General features: G+C 41.2%; 1 protein-coding gene across 2 annotated transcripts in view; it reads left to right on the forward strand.

Annotated features, from left to right (window-relative positions):
- Positions 1 to 20,534, forward strand: part of LOC149408993 (transmembrane protease serine 9-like) — a 94,149-nt gene that overhangs the window by 40,739 nt on the left and 32,876 nt on the right. Inside the window, exons 9-10 of one of the 2 annotated variants that reach the window (XM_089650239.1) lie at positions 5,468 to 5,556; positions 10,908 to 11,048. In XM_089650239.1, coding sequence (XP_089506365.1) covers positions 5,468 to 5,556; positions 10,908 to 11,048 — 230 coding nt within the window. The remainder of the gene's footprint in view (positions 1 to 5,467; positions 5,557 to 10,907; positions 11,049 to 20,534) is intronic. The other variant, XM_089650240.1, reaches the window with a different exon arrangement.

The following is a 20,534-nucleotide window of genomic DNA, read 5'->3' on the forward strand; positions in this document are numbered from 1 at the left end:
CCTTCTTCAAACAAGGAAAAACAATTTTTTTTTCGCTTGTACAAAACGACACAAGACTCAATGCCATGATAGGAATCTTCAAACAACATGATGCAACACCAGAAGACATAGCAGTTGCAGGAACACGCTTTTTTGTTGCTTTGTACGGGGGTGATATGGATAAGGAAACCTTGGAAGAAGTCCGCTACAAACATTTCGCAAAGTCGCCAACAAAAGCAAATTCAATCTTGCCTCTTTGCCACCAACGAACGACGCTGCACGGTACCATGCATTTAGAACGTACCATCAAGTCCAAAAATGGTATGGAATCCAAAAAAATCCAGAAAACTGTGGCTGGAAACGTGACACCAACGGGCTTGTTCCAGTAAGAATGACAAAGAAACCAGCACCCGAGACTTTATTAAAATTTATTTCATGGAATTGTAAAAAAGGATGCGGCGTTGCATGTAGCTGCAGGAAAGCTGGATTGAAGTGTTCTATTGTATGTGGGTGCTGTAATGGTCAAACATGCCGAAATTCGCCAGAGGTTCACATCGATGTCGAGGACGAAGAAGAAGAGATTTTGTCAATGGAAGGCCAGAATCTCAGTATCACAGGCAATGAGTTAGATGATGACATTGATGACAAAGACTGTTATTAAGTAACATAATTTATAGTCACATAATTCATAGTAATGTAACATAATTTCTAAATCTACCATCGCTGGTATATCTGTGGAGTACACCTACTGGGGATACCACAATAAAAAATGCGCCATGTTCTCTACCTCATGGTGGTGTGGAAATGAGTTAACAACATTATTATAATTATGTAATGAATAACCCGAAAAAATTAAAAAGTTGGGAATTTCATCATTTTTTAGAAAAAATATTCACATTTCCGCCACTGTAACTCGTTACCTATTAGACTAACAAAAAAAAACTTTTCACAAAAAATGTAGGTAATTTAGTTGTCTTTAAGTTTGCCTTCAACAATTCGGTTGTAAAAACGACCACTTCCACAATTATTTTGAAAAAAACTAATTTTGGCACCTTCAATCCAATATGGCGGGTCGAGCTCGACCCTCCCAAGGTCGAAAACTTTTTTTTCTCCTTAGAGTCCCAATCTTAACAACATATATCAAAATCGCTACTACCTAACCTTTTGCAAGGTAAAACTCCCCACTGACTGGACTATATTACGTTACTTGTTTTTTAGTGAACTTTGTGTGAATGTATGTCTTTTTTATACCGTTTATGCACTTTGTGTTTTATCAAAAACTGTTTTTTTGTGTTCCAATATGTCAAGTGAGAGTGAATTTGAAAATATTAGCTTCTCCGGAAGTGAGGCCACTATAAGTGAGGATTTTTCTACTTCACAAGATGAACATGAAAGAGAAATAAAAGACGTTCCAACAAGTGCTCAGGAGTGGGTGGATATAGATTCTGAAGGAGATGTTTTGCAACCACCATTTGAATTTACATCGACATCTGGCTTTCCTGAAGCACTCAATAATTGTAAAGATGAATATGAATTCTTCAACTACTTTTTTGATGATGAACAGATGCAACTGATAGTGGATTAAACCAATATATTTGCGGAGCAATTTATTAATTCTACTCCACATTCTTCGACAAGCCTTGTAAGTTCGTGGCATCCAACAACAAAAGATGTGTTTTATCTCTCCACTGTCCATAGCTGCACGATGATGCAAACTGAATCGGGCAAACAACGCCCAACTGTGGCGAACGAATATAATTTTACGATGGGTGGAGTAGATCGGGTTGACCAGCATTTGGTGATTCGCCCTGTCACCAGAAAACAGGGGAAAAAATATTTTTCCATTTTCTGGAGCAAGCATTCTGGAATGCATTTGTGTTGTACAAAAAAAACAACTCTTCATTTAGAGAAAAGGTCATCTTTCAATATTTGGAAAACTACCATACAGCCGATTTTTCATCCAAAGCGGGAAGACCATCAAGCAACCCAAACCCCTTACGTCTAACTGAAAGAGATTTTATTAATGTAATTCCCCCTACCGCAGAAAAACTGAATGCTGCAAGACGTTGCGTTGTTTGCTGCTCCAAACTAAATGAAAGTGGGAATAAAGTGAGGAAGGAGACAAAGTACTACTGTCCTGACTGTGATGTGGGGCTTTGCATCCCTTGTTTCAAAATTTATCACACAAAAAAATCTTTTAGTTTAATAAAATAAATAAAGAGTAGGTACTCAAATGTATGGTTTTATTATGAATAAATATTCTATATTTTCGTAGAAAGCAATCACTTTGTGGTTTAACATTTTAATGAAATAAAACAATATTCTTTGTTTAAAACCACAAATTTTTATTAATTTTAAGACCAACCGGTTTCGCTTCACTCGAGCATCGTCAGGGTACAAAATTAAACTAATCAATAATACAAAATCGCTGCCTTAGTTCTTATATGTTCAATAGACCATTTAGCAAATTTTACAGGAGACGTTTTTTTTGTTTTTACAGGCAAATTCTAAAAAATTCTCGATTTTGGTCATTTCGTTTAATACATATATGTAAAAGGAAATTATTAAAGATCATTTTTCGAAGATTGAAGCTATAATATGCCCATATTATGACTTTAAAGGTGGACGTTGAACATGGCATGAAAATGATGAATGATTATTTTGGATATTGAACATATCGTCTGGAGATAGAACAATTCGGCTCCCATAAGTTTGAGGTATATTTTGTTCAATTAGCCAATTAGTGGTAAATTGCATATACAGGGTGATTTACTGATTTCAAAAACTTTACTTTTATCTTAGTTAGTAGTTGACTTAAAGTATTACTTTAAAATATACAAACTGAGTCCTTTAGTTGATTTTTCACAAAAACAGCTTTATATAAATCATCCAATATTTTGGAAGTTTGAAAACAATGCACAAGTGCAAAGGTACCTACCGCTAATATACTACTATCGGTTGTCGGTGCTTGCGTGGTGTGAAATATTCTTACATCGTACGTATTACGGCCTCCGTGGTCTAGGGGTACTCTTGACTAGAAATCCGGAGGTCGCGGATTGAAATCCCGGCGTGCGCAAGTAAATTTTATTTGACTCATTTATGTTATTTTCACAAATAATTCATTTAAAATAACATATAGTCTATTTGCGGAATGTTCCAGAGAGGAAGATATGGTGTAAAGACCACCATAAGAATTGAAACGGCTTTAGCCGTGTTTGGTGATCAGATCTGAATAGATACTCACATACCATCTCTCTTCTCCTTCATCCTCCTTCCTCTCTTTCTCCTCTCCATCTCCTTCCCCTCCACACTACCTTCAGCCTTACAATATACTAATATACCCCAATTGGGGATTCCATAGTCTCACTGGCTCCAGATGGTTGGGAACAGTTGAGACTGTGTGCGGTATTCCATAAAAAAAATCCCGAGTGATGCGTAAAACTATTGAATTTCAATTTTCAGTTGAAAATTTGATTTTATTTTTATTGTTTCGTTACCTACATTTGATAAATGTAATTTTTAATGTTTACTTACTTTAGAAAGATTTCTTTTTCTTTCGGAAGGTTTTATTTGCCGTGAGCTTATTATTTATGTTGATTATCGTGAATAAAATATTATTTTTTTAAATACTCTCAGCTCTTAAAATCCTAAAATTATAATATCTCGCGATTTGGGTTATGGGTGTGCGCTATTTAACATTACATTTACTGTTGTTAGTCGTTTGCCTAGTTGGTTTTATTGTAGTTCCTGCATAAGAATATGTTTATTGTTTTTTATGTGACTAAAAAAAACAAAAAATTAGAAACTTTTAATTGAATGAATTCAAAATTGAAATATTTGGACTTCGTTTTCATCAGTGATCTCAGCAGTGATAACGGACTAAATATATGTCGTAGATGTCTTTCAATCAGACTATGAGGACAGTCGACTTTTTGCACATTTCCATGTCCTGGCTCTTTTGTTGTATTTCTTGAATAAAAATAAGTTTTAATACACTAATATAATTTATTAATACTCATTTTCGGTAAAAGTCCTAAGTTTGTAAATAAATAATAAATGAAGCATCCTGTATATTTGCCTAGCAAATTCAAGAAGTACATGTAAAATATGGTGAAAAAGCCTATAAATGACATAATTTTAAGACTTACCTTTCTATTTGAGCTACTGTTCTAAGGTTTATTGATTCTTGAGTCGGTGAAGTCATTTTTTAGTTCAATAACAGTATATATTCGCAATTAAACGTATTTTTAGTGTAACAATTTAGTTGTTAGAAAACAACTAAAAATCAACATGGCCGCACATTTTAACTAGCCGGCTCCTGATTGGTTGACAGTGGAGATTGAACATTCAAGACCTCAACGTTCGGCGGGATGTTGAATAAATATCTATGAACTTTTTAACAATATTATATTCATAACTTTGAGTGTTTGAATGTTCAATATCCAGGAGATTGAACAAATAAGAACTGAAACATTATTCCGTGAGTGGATATTGGCACTCGAAAAATGCTTAAAATGTCACTTAAAAACCAAAAAATATGGTTTTTTGAGCTTCATTAATGCGCAATAGGCTAATGAACATATTGGCATTCATAACTCAGTTTTGCAAAAAAAGGTCTATTGAACATACAAGAACTAGGACAGCGAAATGTGTCTTTATATATACATTCAGAGGGAGAAAGAAAGTAAAACCAAAATGAAACAACAATATATTAAAAGAAAACGATTAGTGTATATAAATATTATAATAATAGAGAATAGGCATTAATAATTGTAAGTCGATTAAGGGATACTGGGAATTTTACAGTTTACAGGGAATATATTCCCAGTATTGGGCTTTTTGACAAATCTAATTGATTATTCAGAATTAAACTTTTGGTTTTAATGGCTTTCTTTATTTTTATTGCTTCTAGATTATTCAATTTGTTACTATGGTCTTTTTCTATGGAGAATCTTAGCACCGGTGCTTTTATTGAAGGTATGATCTTTTTCAATAAGATGATTGGCAAACTCTGAAAAGCCATTGCTATTTAGGCATCTAAGATGTTCTTTAATCCTAATGTTGACATTGCGCGTTGTCTTCCCGATATAAAACGCTGGACAATTATAACCAATACTATAATATTTTTACCAGAAAATTATTTGATTGCCATTTTAAAAATTGGAACTGATCTGTCGAGATTTCATACCATTCCCTTTGATATATTCTACTTAGATGAGACACGAAGCCAAAAATTGTTTCACTTTTGTACAAACTACTGAAATTACTGAATTCAGTCCCTCGCACTGCTACTCGCGTTATAGTGGAACACATTTCAAAAGATATATTACTACCCAATAGTACCTCTACGACTATCCCGTGATTTTTCGTTATAAACTTCGCTCTGGTTATAAACCAAAATTTTTTTGATTTTTTTATTAATAACTTTTTAATACAATATGATATGTATTATTTAACACAGATATTATAAAAGATTGTGTTTTTCCAGGGATTGGTGTCTGACGGGGGGTTACCAGTGTACATGATAAGTGAGCGCTGGCTCCTTATCAGGGCATCAGAATCGAACTATCTGCTTGGGTAAGTTCTAGTAGTAAGTTGCAGCGTGCTTGTGATTGTAGGACGGACTGATTATTCTCAGTAACGGAACTTATATTCCTCTGGCTAATACTACTAGTACTGCACATCTAATATTATTTACACTCTAACAGCCTTTAGTATGTAATCATTTTTTTCTTTAAAGTTAACACAACTGATATACAACCATTAATCATACGTAAATGGATGTTTATAGTTGTGTAAAATTTAAAACATTTTAAATTTAGACTGGAATATACAAAAATGGTTTATCTTATTGTTCCAAGTAGACATGTCTGAAATATATTGCTTCAAGAAGACATGTATGTAATATTTTGTTTCAAGAAGACATGTCTGTATTTTTTGTTTGAAGAAGACATGTCAGTAATATATTGTTTTAAGGAGACATTTTTTTTATTTTATTTAAGTGGGTACAGGATATAATATGAATACATATAAAATATACATATTTATGTTCGCAATCTCACCAATGAAGAAACTGGTTCTTGTTCTTGGTGAGAGAGTTACAATAATTATAAGAAAAATGGGAAATCATTTTGCTATAAGTAAGTATATATATGATAGGAACAATATATAAAGAGACAAAATGTAAATGCAGTGGAGATGAGTATAGACTGATAATAAATATCAATGAAGGGAAAAACAGGCAATTATTTAGTTAATTATTTCTGAGAGAGTAACTTCAGTTTTAGTTTAAGTATGTTAATATCCTTTAATTTCTTTATTTCAATCGGAAGGTTGTTGAAATACTTTATTCCTAAATATTTATAGTTATTTTGCATTTGAATTGAAATTGGAATTTTGATATTGTATTGATATCTTTTAGATAGGTGGGTTTCAAATTTTTTGATTATATTATCTTATAAATTTGGATAATTGCATTTTTCTTGAATATATCTTCTACTCGGGGCACCCCAAAATTTGTAAATAGCGTTTCTGTTGGAAGGGTGGAGGGTTTCTTGAGGATTACTTTGAGGATTAACTTCTGGACCACTTTGATCGGGGTTAGAATCTTATTGTATGACCCCCTCATCCAATAATTCCGTATTGAATTAACAACTGGATTAGTGCGTAGTATACTCTTTTAAGGTTATTTCTTTTTTAAATATTTCTTAATCTTATGAATATGTATACACACTTTCTGATACGCTTAACCAATTCACAGATATGTCTTTACCACTTCATATGTTGTTCTATTATCACTCCGAGATATTCAATTTATGATACTGAGTTCAATTTTGAACAGCCTTGGATACATATGTTTTTATTACATTTGTTATTGTGAATAATTATTTGAGTGTTAGGGAGTGTTTGTAGTTTGTTTATTGAGAAATGTATATAGTATGTCTTGTTAGTGTTTAATGAGAGAAGATTTGTATCAAACCATTGTTTCAATGTGTTCATGCAATTATTTGCTTGTTCGTTTACTATATTCCAGTCGATTCCATTCTCTATGATAGCTGTGTCGTCGGCATAGGATATTATGTTTGCGTTAAGTGGTAGTTTGAAAATATCGTTGACATAAATTATAAATAGTAGGGGGCCTAGGACTGTGCCTTGCGGTATCCCGAAATTACTTGTTAGTGGTAGACTAAGTGAGTTGTTTATCTTGACTACTTGGCATCGTTCAAATAAATAGCTTTTTATCCATTTTAGAGCTTTATCGTTTATCCCAACACAATTCAATTTTTCAATAAGTTTGTCATGAGAAATACTATCGAAAGCTTTTTTAAGATCTATGAAAATTCCGCAACATTTCAAAGATTTGTCTGATGTGTCCTGGATTATGTTCGATAATTTGGCAATTGCATCTTGGGTACTTCTATTTTTCATAAATCCATATTGGTTGCCGTGAATTACGTCATTTTTGACAATAAATTCAGTCAATCTTTTTTTGATAATTTTTTCAAAGATTTTCGCAATGTTTGAGATCAGCGATATTGAACGATAATTTGACACTTCTCCTGGTTTGCCAGATTTATGAATTAGAGTGATGATGGTTTGTTTATATACAGTTGGGAATATTCCGCTTTGGAGACTTATGTTGATTAAATATGTTAAGGGTTTTGAGATATGTTTTTTGATATTTTTTAGTGTTTCGACAGTAATTCCATCGAAACCTGGTGCTGATCTTCCCTTCATTCTTGAAATGATTTGCTCGATTTCCTGTGCTGAAGTAAGGTGAAAGATGTCAATTTTGTTTGAGATATTAATGTTAAGGTTCTGTACGTCATTGGACGGTACTTTTTGAATTTGATTCGCAAGGTTTTTGCCTACATTTGTAAAGAAGTTGTTGAAAATGTTAGCGGCATCTAAAGGATTTTCTTTGCATCGTATTTTGATATTGTTATGTGTGATGCTATGTATTTCATTTTTTATGTTTTTTCTTGTCTATGATTTCATTTACAACATGCCAGACCTTTTTTGCATCGTTCTCCGTTGCTTCCAATTTTTGCCGAAAATAGTTTTCTTTTGTGTAATGTGTTAAATAAAATAAGTAAGTTTGTTTTTGTATGCTTTTAGGTGATTCTTTAGTGTTTCATTTGTAGGTTGTCGGATAAATTTTTCGTATAGTGCTTCTTTGTGTCTGATTGATACAATTAATCCAAAAGTTATCCATGGCTTAACCGGTTTAAATACAATTTGAATTATAATTTAATTCTGCCATCATATTCAGATAATTATCTTTGTCATAGGATGAGTAATCATTTGCGATATTGAGGTTAATGTCTCCGACGATGATGGTTTTCTTATTTCTGTTCGCAAGAAGAATGTGTTTCAGTTCATCTACATAGGTTGGTAATATTGAGGCATGGGTTCTATATAAAGCGAATATGCTAAAGGTGTACTTTTGGAAAATGATTTCCATATTTAAAATGTTTACATTGTGCATGTGGATTTCTCTGTCAAAAGTCACAACATATTTATTTGAAATAAATATTGCGATTCCGCTGTTTTTATTAACTTGGGTATTTGTTGCATAGTATGTATAACCCGGAATATTATAATTTATATCGCTCGATGAATGCGTCTTTGTTAATATTATGCAGTCTAGTCTGTTAAGTGATTTTATTGTTACCAGGAGTTCGTTTTAATGCCGTTCTATGCTCCTGACATTCATATGAAATATGGTTAGGCTAACTTCGGATTTTATCGCTAATATGTTGTTTGTTTCGTTCACCGATGTATATATTCTTTCGTCTATTGATATGGTTTTATCTATAGCATTTACCACAAAGTCATCCATATCGAAGAAATAATAATATTGAAATTCATTAGTAGCCGTGAATCACCTTTGTTCGTTTCACTATTGGAGTCAGATTTTATCGAGAATGTCAGCATTATATTGCTTCAAGGACAAATGTCTGTAATAATATATTGTTTCAAGATGACATTTCTGTAATATATTATTTCAAGAAGACACGTCAGTAATATCTTGTTCCAAGAAGACATGTTGGTAATAGTTTTTTACATTAACTCCACACCGGGAGACCTAGAAAAAAACATTTTCCCTCATAACCTGTGTCATCTTTGGAGATGCTGTGTGGAGGGTCTTTTTATGAGAGGAAAGAGTGGGCATGGGTCTTGAAGAGAACCGTGTTGTAGGAGGGAGGAAACACAGGAGGTTTCACAGCCGAGCTATTCAACTCAAGAACGAGTCGTATAAACAACCAGTTCTCATGTGACAGATGTCAACAGTGTACAAATATTGGTCGCGCCTTTGACGTGTTTTCCGACCACAGATATTATTTTAAATAATTGTTCATTACGTATTTACTGCGGAGTAAATAAACAAAATAATTTAATAGTATATGTTTGCAGTTCCGTTAATTGTTCATTATGAATTAACTGCGGAAAAAATAGACAAAATATTTAAATAGTATCTGTTTGACAGTTCCGTTTTTTGTTCATTAAGTAGTAAAATTCTAATGTTTTAAGGTAGTTTTAGTTAAAATTTTGACTGCTTCTAAGTTTTGATAAATACATACTCGCAAAATTACAGTAAAAACAATGGATTCTCACGCATACACAAACCCAGTAACCCAGTATACCCAGTAGACAATTTTACATGAACAAGTAGATTTGGTATTAATTACTGCATTCTCAGCTTCCGTTGATAATTGTAATTATTTAAGTGAGTCGGTGTAATTCCTTTTGACCTGCTTTTAAAACTTTTTCAGGGCATTTTTCAAAGATTTAAATGATAAATGACAGATTCACTTCTAGCACCGAGGGCTTCTCACTCGGAATGATAAAAACACCGTGATATGTGTTGACATTTAATGGCAAATGATTTAATTATTTATAACAATAGATATCATGAGTGTATTATCTACATATCTTACATCAACAAAATATTGTCTAAAACTATAGATTTATGTTGTAAATGTGGGTTTTATTGCGTATCACTGTTTTATTTACTATGGTTGTATGTCTACATTAATTACGAAAAAAACTCTGCCATTACCAAGCCTGGGAATGGCATACGAAAGGTAGTTTAAAGCTGGGTCCAGACATGTTCTTTTCTCCGTACCGTACCTCCGTTTCGTATCAGCGTCGCGATCAAGAACGCTAGTTTGGACGCCCGTTCGGTACGGTACGGTGGTACGGCGTCTCGATACGGATAGAGGTACGCTCCGATCCATCGCAAGTCGGTTTTTCGACCCGTTCAAAGGCGATACGGTACGGGTCTGCGCCAGTCTGGACGTGTTCGCGGCGTGCATTGGTCGTGTTCTCTGTCACTACCCGAATCAGCGTGAAAAATGCAGTGGGATAACATAATAATAATATTGTGAAGCTTATCGATGGATATAGGGCCAGGGAAGTTCTGTGGGATCCCGGAAACAGGAATTATTACAATAAAAATATAAAGCAAGATGAAGCAAGCATGAACACGCGATGGTCGCAGCGACGTTACGGAGATACGGGCTCTTGATCGCGACGCGGATACGAAACGGAGGTACGGTACGGACAAAAGATGATGCGTCCAGAGTTTTTGGATCGCGACGCTGGTACGAATCGGAGGTACGGTACGGACAAAAGAACATGTCTGGACCCAGCTTTAAGCTGGGTCCAGACCTTTCCTTTGGGTCCGTACCTTTAATGAATCTTACAAAATATGGTCTCATATTTTTCAACGGCTTATTTAATCAGAGTGAAATTTGTTAATATCGATGACTATATAAATTATTCATGGAACAACGAGAAATTAATAAAAGATTTTACTAAACTTTCTACAATTTTTAGGCAGACAAGTTAAGTTTGTTTTTGTATAAACCGTTGTCAGTTACTAATTTCAATGGAATGTAAATAATACTGTTGATTGGTTGCAGAAAGTTTGGTTGGAATATCACCCCCCCTCCAGAGGTGGTGTTCTCTGTTACAAGGGTCGTGCTCCATCCCCACTACCTCCCCGGGAATAGACATGGAAGTCCAGGAACTAATGATATAGCTCTTCTGGAAATGGACCGGCCGTAAGCATCAAACCTTAATAATAAATGACTTCTTATCAATTTACAAATTTAATTGTCTATGTATAATTTTACAAAACCTTTCAAATTAGCGAGACATTCCATCACAATAGATACTCTCAGTATCGCCCCGGTAGCCATGTTTGATGATCAGATCTGAATAGCCAGGTACTTACTGCCCCCCCCCCACCGCCTTCCTCTCCCTTAATCCCTTTGGCATTATGTGGATGCCATAGTCCCACTGGCTCTGGGCAGTTGTGACCCTCGTGAGGTAATGTCACAAGACCAATTACAAATTAGCGACACATTCCATCACAATAGATACTCTCAGTATCGCCCCGGTAGCCGTGTTTGATGATCAGATCTGAATAGCCAGGTACTTACTGCCCCCCCCACCGCCTTCCTCTCCCTTAATCCCTTTGGCATTATGTGGATGCCATAGTCCCACTGGCTCTGGGCAGTTGTGACCCTCGTGAGGTAATGTCACAAGACCAATTACAAATTAGCGACACATTCCATCACAAGAGATACTCTCAGTATCGCCCCGGTAGCCGTGTTTGATGATCAGATCTGAATAGCCAGGTACTTACTGCCCCCCCCACCGCCTTCCTCTCCCTTAATCCCTTTGGCATTATGTGGATGCCATAGTCCCACTGGCTCTGGGCAGTTGTGACCCTCGTGAGGTAATGTCACAAGACCAATTACAAATTAGCGACACATTCCATCACAATAGATACTCTCAGTATCGCCCCGGTAGCCGTGTTTGATGATCAGATCTGAATAGCCAGGTACTTACTGCCCCCCCCACCGCCTTCCTCTCCCTTAATCCCTTTGGCATTATGTGGATGCCATAGTCCCACTGGCTCTGGGCAGTTGTGACCCTCGTGAGGTAATGTCACAAGACCAATTACAAATTAGCGACACATTCCATCACAATAGATACTCTCAGTATCGCCCCGGTAGCCGTGTTTGATGATCAGATCTGAATAGCCAGGTACTTACTGCCCCCCCCCCCCCACCGCCTTCCTTTCCCTTAATCCCTTTGGCATTATGTGGATGCCATAGTCCCACTGGCTCTGGGCAGTTGTGACCCTCGTGAGGTAATGTGACAAGACCAATTACAAATTAGCGACACATTCCATCACAATAGATACTCTCAGTATCGCCCCGGTAGCCGTGTTTGATGATCAGATCTGAATAGCCAGGTACTTACTGCCCCCCCCCACCGCCTTCCTCTCCCTTAATCCCTTTGGCATTATGTGGATGCCATAGTCCCACTGGCTCTGGGCAGTTGTGACCCTCGTGAGGTAATGTCACAAGACCAATTACAAATTAGCGACACATTCCATCACAATAGATACTCTCAGTATCGCCCCGGTAGCCGTGTTTGATGATCAGATCTGAATAGCCAGGTACTTACTGCCCCCCCCACCGCCTTCCTCTCCCTTAATCCCTTTGGCATTATGTGGATGCCATAGTCCCACTGGCTCTGGGCAGTTGTGACCCTCGTGAGGTAATGTCACAAGACCAATTACAAATTAGCGACACATTCCATCACAAGAGATACTCTCAGTATCGCCCCGGTAGCCGTGTTTGATGATCAGATCTGAATAGCCAGGTACTTACTGCCCCCCCCACCGCCTTCCTCTCCCTTAATCCCTTTGGCATTATGTGGATGCCATAGTCCCACTGGCTCTGGGCAGTTGTGACCCTCGTGAGGTAATGTCACAAGACCAATTACAAATTAGCGACACATTCCATCACAATAGATACTCTCAGTATCGCCCCGGTAGCCGTGTTTGATGATCAGATCTGAATAGCCAGGTACTTACTGCCCCCCCCACCGCCTTCCTCTCCCTTAATCCCTTTGGCATTATGTGGATGCCATAGTCCCACTGGCTCTGGGCAGTTGTGACCCTCGTGAGGTAATGTCACAAGACCAATTACAAATTAGCGACACATTCCATCACAATAGATACTCTCAGTATCGCCCCGGTAGCCGTGTTTGATGATCAGATCTGAATAGCCAGGTACTTACTGCCCCCCCCCCCCCACCGCCTTCCTCTCCCTTAATCCCTTTGGCATTATGTGGATGCCATAGTCCCACTGGCTCTGGGCAGTTGTGACCCTCGTGAGGTAATGTGACAAGACCAATTACAAATTAGCGACACATTCCATCACAATAGATACTCTCAGTATCGCCCCGGTAGCCGTGTTTGATGATCAGATCTGAATAGCCAGGTACTTACTGCCCCCCCCCACCGCCTTCCTCTCCCTTAATCCCTTTGGCATTATGTGGATGCCATAGTCCCACTGGCTCTGGGCAGTTGTGACCCTCGTGAGGTAATGTCACAAGACCAATTACAAATTAGCGACACATTCCATCACAATAGATACTCTCAGTATCGCCCCGGTAGCCGTGTTTGATGATCAGATCTGAATAGCCAGGTACTTACTGCCCCCCCCACCGCCTTCCTCTCCCTTAATCCCTTTGGCATTATGTGGATGCCATAGTCCCACTGGCTCTGGGCAGTTGTGACCCTCGTGAGGTAATGTCACAAGACCAATTACAAATTAGCGACACATTCCATCACAATAGATACTCTCAGTATCGCCCCGGTAGCCGTGTTTGATGATCAGATCTGAATAGCCAGGTACTTACTGCCCCCCCCACCGCCTTCCTCTCCCTTAATCCCTTTGGCATTATGTGGATGCCATAGTCCCACTGGCTCTGGGCAGTTGTGACCCTCGTGAGGTAATGTCACAAGACCAATTACAAATTAGCGACACATTCCATCACAATAGATACTCTCAGTATCGCCCCGGTAGCCGTGTTTGATGATCAGATCTGAATAGCCAGGTACTTACTGCCCCCCCCACCGCCTTCCTCTCCCTTAATCCCTTTGGCATTATGTGGATGCCATAGTCCCACTGGCTCTGGGCAGTTGTGACCCTCGTGAGGTAATGTCACAAGACCAATTACAAATTAGCGACACATTCCATCACAATAGATACTCTCAGTATCGCCCCGGTAGCCGTGTTTGATGATCAGATCTGAATAGCCAGGTACTTACTGCCCCCCCCCACCGCCTTCCTCTCCCTTAATCCCTTTGGCATTATGTGGATGCCATAGTCCCACTGGCTCTGGGCAGTTGTGACCCTCGTGAGGTAATGTCACAAGACCAATTACAAATTAGCGACACATTCCATCACAATAGATACTCTCAGTATCGCCCCGGTAGCCGTGTTTGATGATCAGATCTGAATAGCCAGGTACTTACTGCCCCCCCCACCGCCTTCCTCTCCCTTAATCCCTTTGGCATTATGTGGATGCCATAGTCCCACTGGCTCTGGGCAGTTGTGACCCTCGTGAGGTAATGTCACAAGACCAATTACAAATTAGCGACACATTCCATCACAATAGATACTCTCAGTATCGCCCCGGTAGCCGTGTTTGATGATCAGATCTGAATAGCCAGGTACTTACTGCCCCCCCCACCGCCTTCCTCTCCCTTAATCCCTTTGGCATTATGTGGATGCCATAGTCCCACTGGCTCTGGGCAGTTGTGACCCTCGTGAGGTAATGTCACAAGACCAATTACAAATTAGCGACACATTCCATCACAATAGATACTCTCAGTATCGCCCCGGTAGCCGTGTTTGATGATCAGATCTGAATAGCCAGGTACTTACTGCCCCCCCCACCGCCTTCCTCTCCCTTAATCCCTTTGGCATTATGTGGATGCCATAGTCCCACTGGCTCTGGGCAGTTGTGACCCTCGTGAGGTAATGTCACAAGACCAATTACAAATTAGCGACACATTCCATCACAATAGATACTCTCAGTATCGCCCCGGTAGCCGTGTTTGATGATCAGATCTGAATAGCCAGGTACTTACTGCCCCCCCCACCGCCTTCCTCTCCCTTAATCCCTTTGGCATTATGTGGATGCCATAGTCCCACTGGCTCTGGGCAGTTGTGACCCTCGTGAGGTAATGTCACAAGACCAATTACAAATTAGCGACACATTCCATCACAATAGATACTCTCAGTATCGCCCCGGTAGCCGTGTTTGATGATCAGATCTGAATAGCCAGGTACTTACTGCCCCCCCCACCGCCTTCCTCTCCCTTAATCCCTTTGGCATTATGTGGATGCCATAGTCCCACTGGCTCTGGGCAGTTGTGACCCTCGTGAGGTAATGTCACAAGACCAATTACAAATTAGCGACACATTCCATCACAATAGATACTCTCAGTATCGCCCCGGTAGCCGTGTTTGATGATCAGATCTGAATAGCCAGGTACTTACTGCCCCCCCCACCGCCTTCCTCTCCCTTAATCCCTTTGGCATTATGTGGATGCCATAGTCCCACTGGCTCTGGGCAGTTGTGACCCTCGTGAGGTAATGTCACAAGACCAATTACAAATTAGCGACACATTCCATCACAATAGATACTCTCAGTATCGCCCCGGTAGCCGTGTTTGATGATCAGATCTGAATAGCCAGGTACTTACTGCCCCCCCCACCGCCTTCCTCTCCCTTAATCCCTTTGGCATTATGTGGATGCCATAGTCCCACTGGCTCTGGGCAGTTGTGACCCTCGTGAGGTAATGTCACAAGACCAATTACAAATTAGCGACACATTCCATCACAATAGATACTCTCAGTATCGCCCCGGTAGCCGTGTTTGATGATCAGATCTGAATAGCCAGGTACTTACTGCCCCCCCCACCGCCTTCCTCTCCCTTAATCCCTTTGGCATTATGTGGATGCCATAGTCCCACTGGCTCTGGGCAGTTGTGACCCTCGTGAGGTAATGTCACAAGACCAATTACAAATTAGCGACACATTCCATCACAATAGATACTCTCAGTATCGCCCCGGTAGCCGTGTTTGATGATCAGATCTGAATAGCCAGGTACTTACTGCCCCCCCCACCGCCTTCCTCTCCCTTAATCCCTTTGGCATTATGTGGATGCCATAGTCCCACTGGCTCTGGGCAGTTGTGACCCTCGTGAGGTAATGTCACAAGACCAATTACAAATTAGCGACACATTCCATCACAATAGATACTCTCAGTATCGCCCCGGTAGCCGTGTTTGATGATCAGATCTGAATAGCCAGGTACTTACTGCCCCCCCCACCGCCTTCCTCTCCCTTAATCCCTTTGGCATTATGTGGATGCCATAGTCCCACTGGCTCTGGGCAGTTGTGACCCTCGTGAGGTAATGTCACAAGACCAATTACAAATTAGCGACACATTCCATCACAATAGATACTCTCAGTATCGCCCCGGTAGCCGTGTTTGATGATCAGATCTGAATAGCCAGGTACTTACTGCCCCCCCCACCGCCTTCCTCTCCCTTAATCCCTTTGGCATTATGTGGATGCCATAGTCCCACTGGCTCTGGGCAGTTGTGACCCTCGTGAGGTAATGTCACAAGACCAATTACAAATTAGCGACACATTCCATCACAATAGATACTCTCAGTATCGCCCCGGTAGCCGTGTTTGATGATCAGATCTGAATAGCCAGGTACTTACTGCCCCCCCCACCGCCTTCCTCTCCCTTAATCCCTTTGGCATTATGTGGATGCCATAGTCCCCACTGGCTCTGGGCAGTTGTGACCCTCGTGAGGTAATGTCACAAGACCAATTACAAATTAGCGACACATTCCATCACAATAGATACTCTCAGTATCGCCCCGGTAGCCGTGTTTGATGATCAGATCTGAATAGCCAGGTACTTACTGCCCCCCCACCGCCTTCCTCTCCCTTAATCCCTTTGGCATTATGTGGATGCCATAGTCCCACTGGCTCTGGGCAGTTGTGACCCTCGTGAGGTAATGTCACAAGACCAATTACAAATTAGCGACACATTCCATCACAATAGATACTCTCAGTATCGCCCCGGTAGCCGTGTTTGATGATCAGATCTGAATAGCCAGGTACTTACTGCCCCCCCCACCGCCTTCCTCTCCCTTAATCCCTTTGGCATTATGTGGATGCCATAGTCCCACTGGCTCTGGGCAGTTGTGACCCTCGTGAGGTAATGTCACAAGACCAATTACAAATTAGCGACACATTCCATCACAATAGATACTCTCAGTATCGCCCCGGTAGCCGTGTTTGATGATCAGATCTGAATAGCCAGGTACTTACTGCCCCCCCCACCGCCTTCCTCTCCCTTAATCCCTTTGGCATTATGTGGATGCCATAGTCCCACTGGCTCCGGGCAGTTGTGACCCTCGTGAGGTAATGTCACAAGACCAATTACAAATTAGCGACACATTCCATCACAAGAGATACTCTCAGTATCGCCCCGGTAGCCGTGTTTGATGATCAGATCTGAATAGCCAGGTACTTACTGCCCCCCCCCACCGCCTTCCTCTCCCTTAATCCCTTTGGCATTATGTGGATGCCATAGTCCCACTGGCTCTGGGCAGTTGTGACCCTCGTGAGGTAATGTCACAAGACCAATTACAAATTAGCGACACATTCCATCACAATAGATACTCTCAGTATCGCCCCGGTAGCCGTGTTTGATGATCAGATCTGAATAGCCAGGTACTTACTGCCCCCCCCCACCGCCTTCCTCTCCCTTAATCCCTTTGGCATTATGTGGATGCCATAGTCCCACTGGCTCTGGGCAGTTGTGACCCTCGTGAGGTAATGTCACAAGACCAATTACAAATTAGCGACACATTCCATCACAATAGATACTCTCAGTATCGCCCCGGTAGCCGTGTTTGATGATCAGATCTGAATAGCCAGGTACTTACTGCCCCCCCCACCGCCTTCCTCTCCCTTAATCCCTTTGGCATTATGTGGATGCCATAGTCCCACTGGCTCTGGGCAGTTGTGACCCTCGTGAGGTAATGTCACAAGACCAATTACAAATTAGCGACACATTCCATCACAATAGATACTCTCAGTATCGCCCCGGTAGCCGTGTTTGATGATCAGATCTGAATAGCCAGGTACTTACTGCCCCCCCCACCGCCTTCCTCTCCCTTAATCCTTTGGCATTATGTGGATGCCATAGTCCCACTGGCTCTGGGCAGTTGTGACCCTCGTGAGGTAATGTCACAAGACCAATTACAAATTAGCGACACATTCCATCACAATAGATACTCTCAGTATCGCCCCGGTAGCCGTGTTTGATGATCAGATCTGAATAGCCAGGTACTTACTGCCCCCCCCCACCGCCTTCCTCTCCCTTAATCCCTTTGGCATTATGTGGATGCCATAGTCCCACTGGCTCTGGGCAGTTGTGACCCTCGTGAGGTAATGTCACAAGACCAATTACAAATTAGCGACACATTCCATCACAATAGATACTCTCAGTATCGCCCCGGTAGCCGTGTTTGATGATCAGATTGAATAGCCAGGTACTTACTGCCCCCCCCACCGCCTTCCTCTCCCTTAATCCCTTTGGCATTATGTGGATGCCATAGTCCCACTGGCTCTGGGCAGTTGTGACCCTCGTGAGGTAATGTCACAAGACCAATTACAAATTAGCGACACATTCCATCACAATAGATACTCTCAGTATCGCCCCGGTAGCCGTGTTTGATGATCAGATCTGAATAGCCAGGTACTTACTGCCCCCCCCACCGCCTTCCTCTCCCTTAATCCCTTTGGCATTATGTGGATGCCATAGTCCCACTGGCTCTGGGCAGTTGTGACCCTCGTGAGGTAATGTCACAAGACCAATTACAAATTAGCGACACATTCCATCACAATAGATACTCTCAGTATCGCCCCGGTAGCCGTGTTTGATGATCAGATCTGAATAGCCAGGTACTTACTGCCCCCCCCACCGCCTTCCTCTCCCTTAATCCCTTTGGCATTATGTGGATGCCATAGTCCCACTGGCTCTGGGCAGTTGTGACCCTCGTGAGGTAATGTCACAAGACCAATTACAAATTAGCGACACATTCCATCACAATAGATACTCTCAGTATCGCCCCGGTAGCCGTGTTTGATGATCAGATCTGAATAGCCAGGTACTTACTGCCCCCCCCACCGCCTTCCTCTCCCTTAATCCCTTTGGCATTATGTGGATGCCATAGTCCCACTGGCTCTGGGCAGTTGTGACCCTCGTGAGGTAATGTCACAAGACCAATTACAAATTAGCGACACATTCCATCACAATAGATACTCTCAGTATCGCCCCGGTAGCCGTGTTTGATGATCAGATCTGAATAGCCAGGTACTTACTGCCCCCCCCACCGCCTTCCTCTCCCTTAATCCCTTTGGCATTATGTGGATGCCATAGTCCCACTGGCTCTGGGCAGTTGTGACCCTCGTGAGGTAATGTCACAAGACCAATTACAAATTAGCGACACATTCCATCACAATAGATACTCTCAGTATCGCCCCGGTAGCCGTGTTTGATGATCAGATCTGAATAGCCAGGTACTTACTGCCCCCCCCACCGCCTTCCTCTCCCTTAATCCCTTTGGCATTATGTGGATGCCATAGTCCCACTGGCTCTGGGCAGTTGTGACCCTCGTGAGGTAATGTCACAAGACCAATTACAAATTAGCGACACATTCCATCACAATAGATACTCTCAGTATCGCCCCGGTAGCCGTGTTTGATGATCAGATCTGAATAGCCAGGTACTTACTGCCCCCCCCACCGCCTTCCTCTCCCTTAATCCCTTTGGCATTATGTGGATGCCATAGTCCCACTGGCTCCGGGCAGTTGTGACCCTCGTGAGGTAATGTCACAAGACCAATTACAAATTAGCGACACATTCCATCACAAGAGATACTCTCAGTATCGCCCCGGTAGCCGTGTTTGATGATCAGATCTGAATAGCCAGGTACTTACTGCCCCCCCCACCGCCTTCCTCTCCCCTTAATCCCTTTGGCATTATGTGGATGCCATAGTCCCACTGGCTCTGGGCAGTTGTGACCCTCGTGAGGTAATGTCACAAGACCAATTACAAATTAGCGACACATTCCATCACAATAGATACTCTCAGTATCGCCCCGGTAGCCGTGTTTGATGATCAGATCTGAATAGCCAGGTACTTACTGCCCCCCCCACCGCCTTCCTCTCCCTTAATCCCTTTGGCATTATGTGGATGCCATAGTCCCACTGGCTCTGGGCAGTTGTGACCCTCGTGAGGTAATGTCACAAGACCAATTACAAATTAGCGACACATTCCATCACAATAGATACTCTCAGTATCGCCCCGGTAGCCGTGTTTGATGATCAGATCTGAATAGCCAGGTACTTACTGCCCCCCCCACCGCCTTCCTCTCCCTTAATCCCTTTGGCATTATGTGGATGCCATAGTCCCACTGGCTCTGGGCAGTTGTGACCCTCGTGAGGTAATGTCACAAGACCATTACAAATTAGCGACACATTCCATCACAATAGATACTCTCAGTATCGCCCCGGTAGCCGTGTTTGATGATCAGATCTGAATAGCCAGGTACTTACTGCCCCCTCCTCTCCCTTAATCCCTTT

The sequence above is a fragment of the Hesperophylax consimilis genome, unplaced genomic scaffold (genome assembly GCF_061612785.1).
Source record: "Hesperophylax consimilis isolate HC1 unplaced genomic scaffold, BYU_Hcon_1.0 scaffold_39, whole genome shotgun sequence".
Lineage (NCBI taxonomy): Eukaryota > Metazoa > Arthropoda > Insecta > Trichoptera > Limnephilidae > Hesperophylax > Hesperophylax consimilis.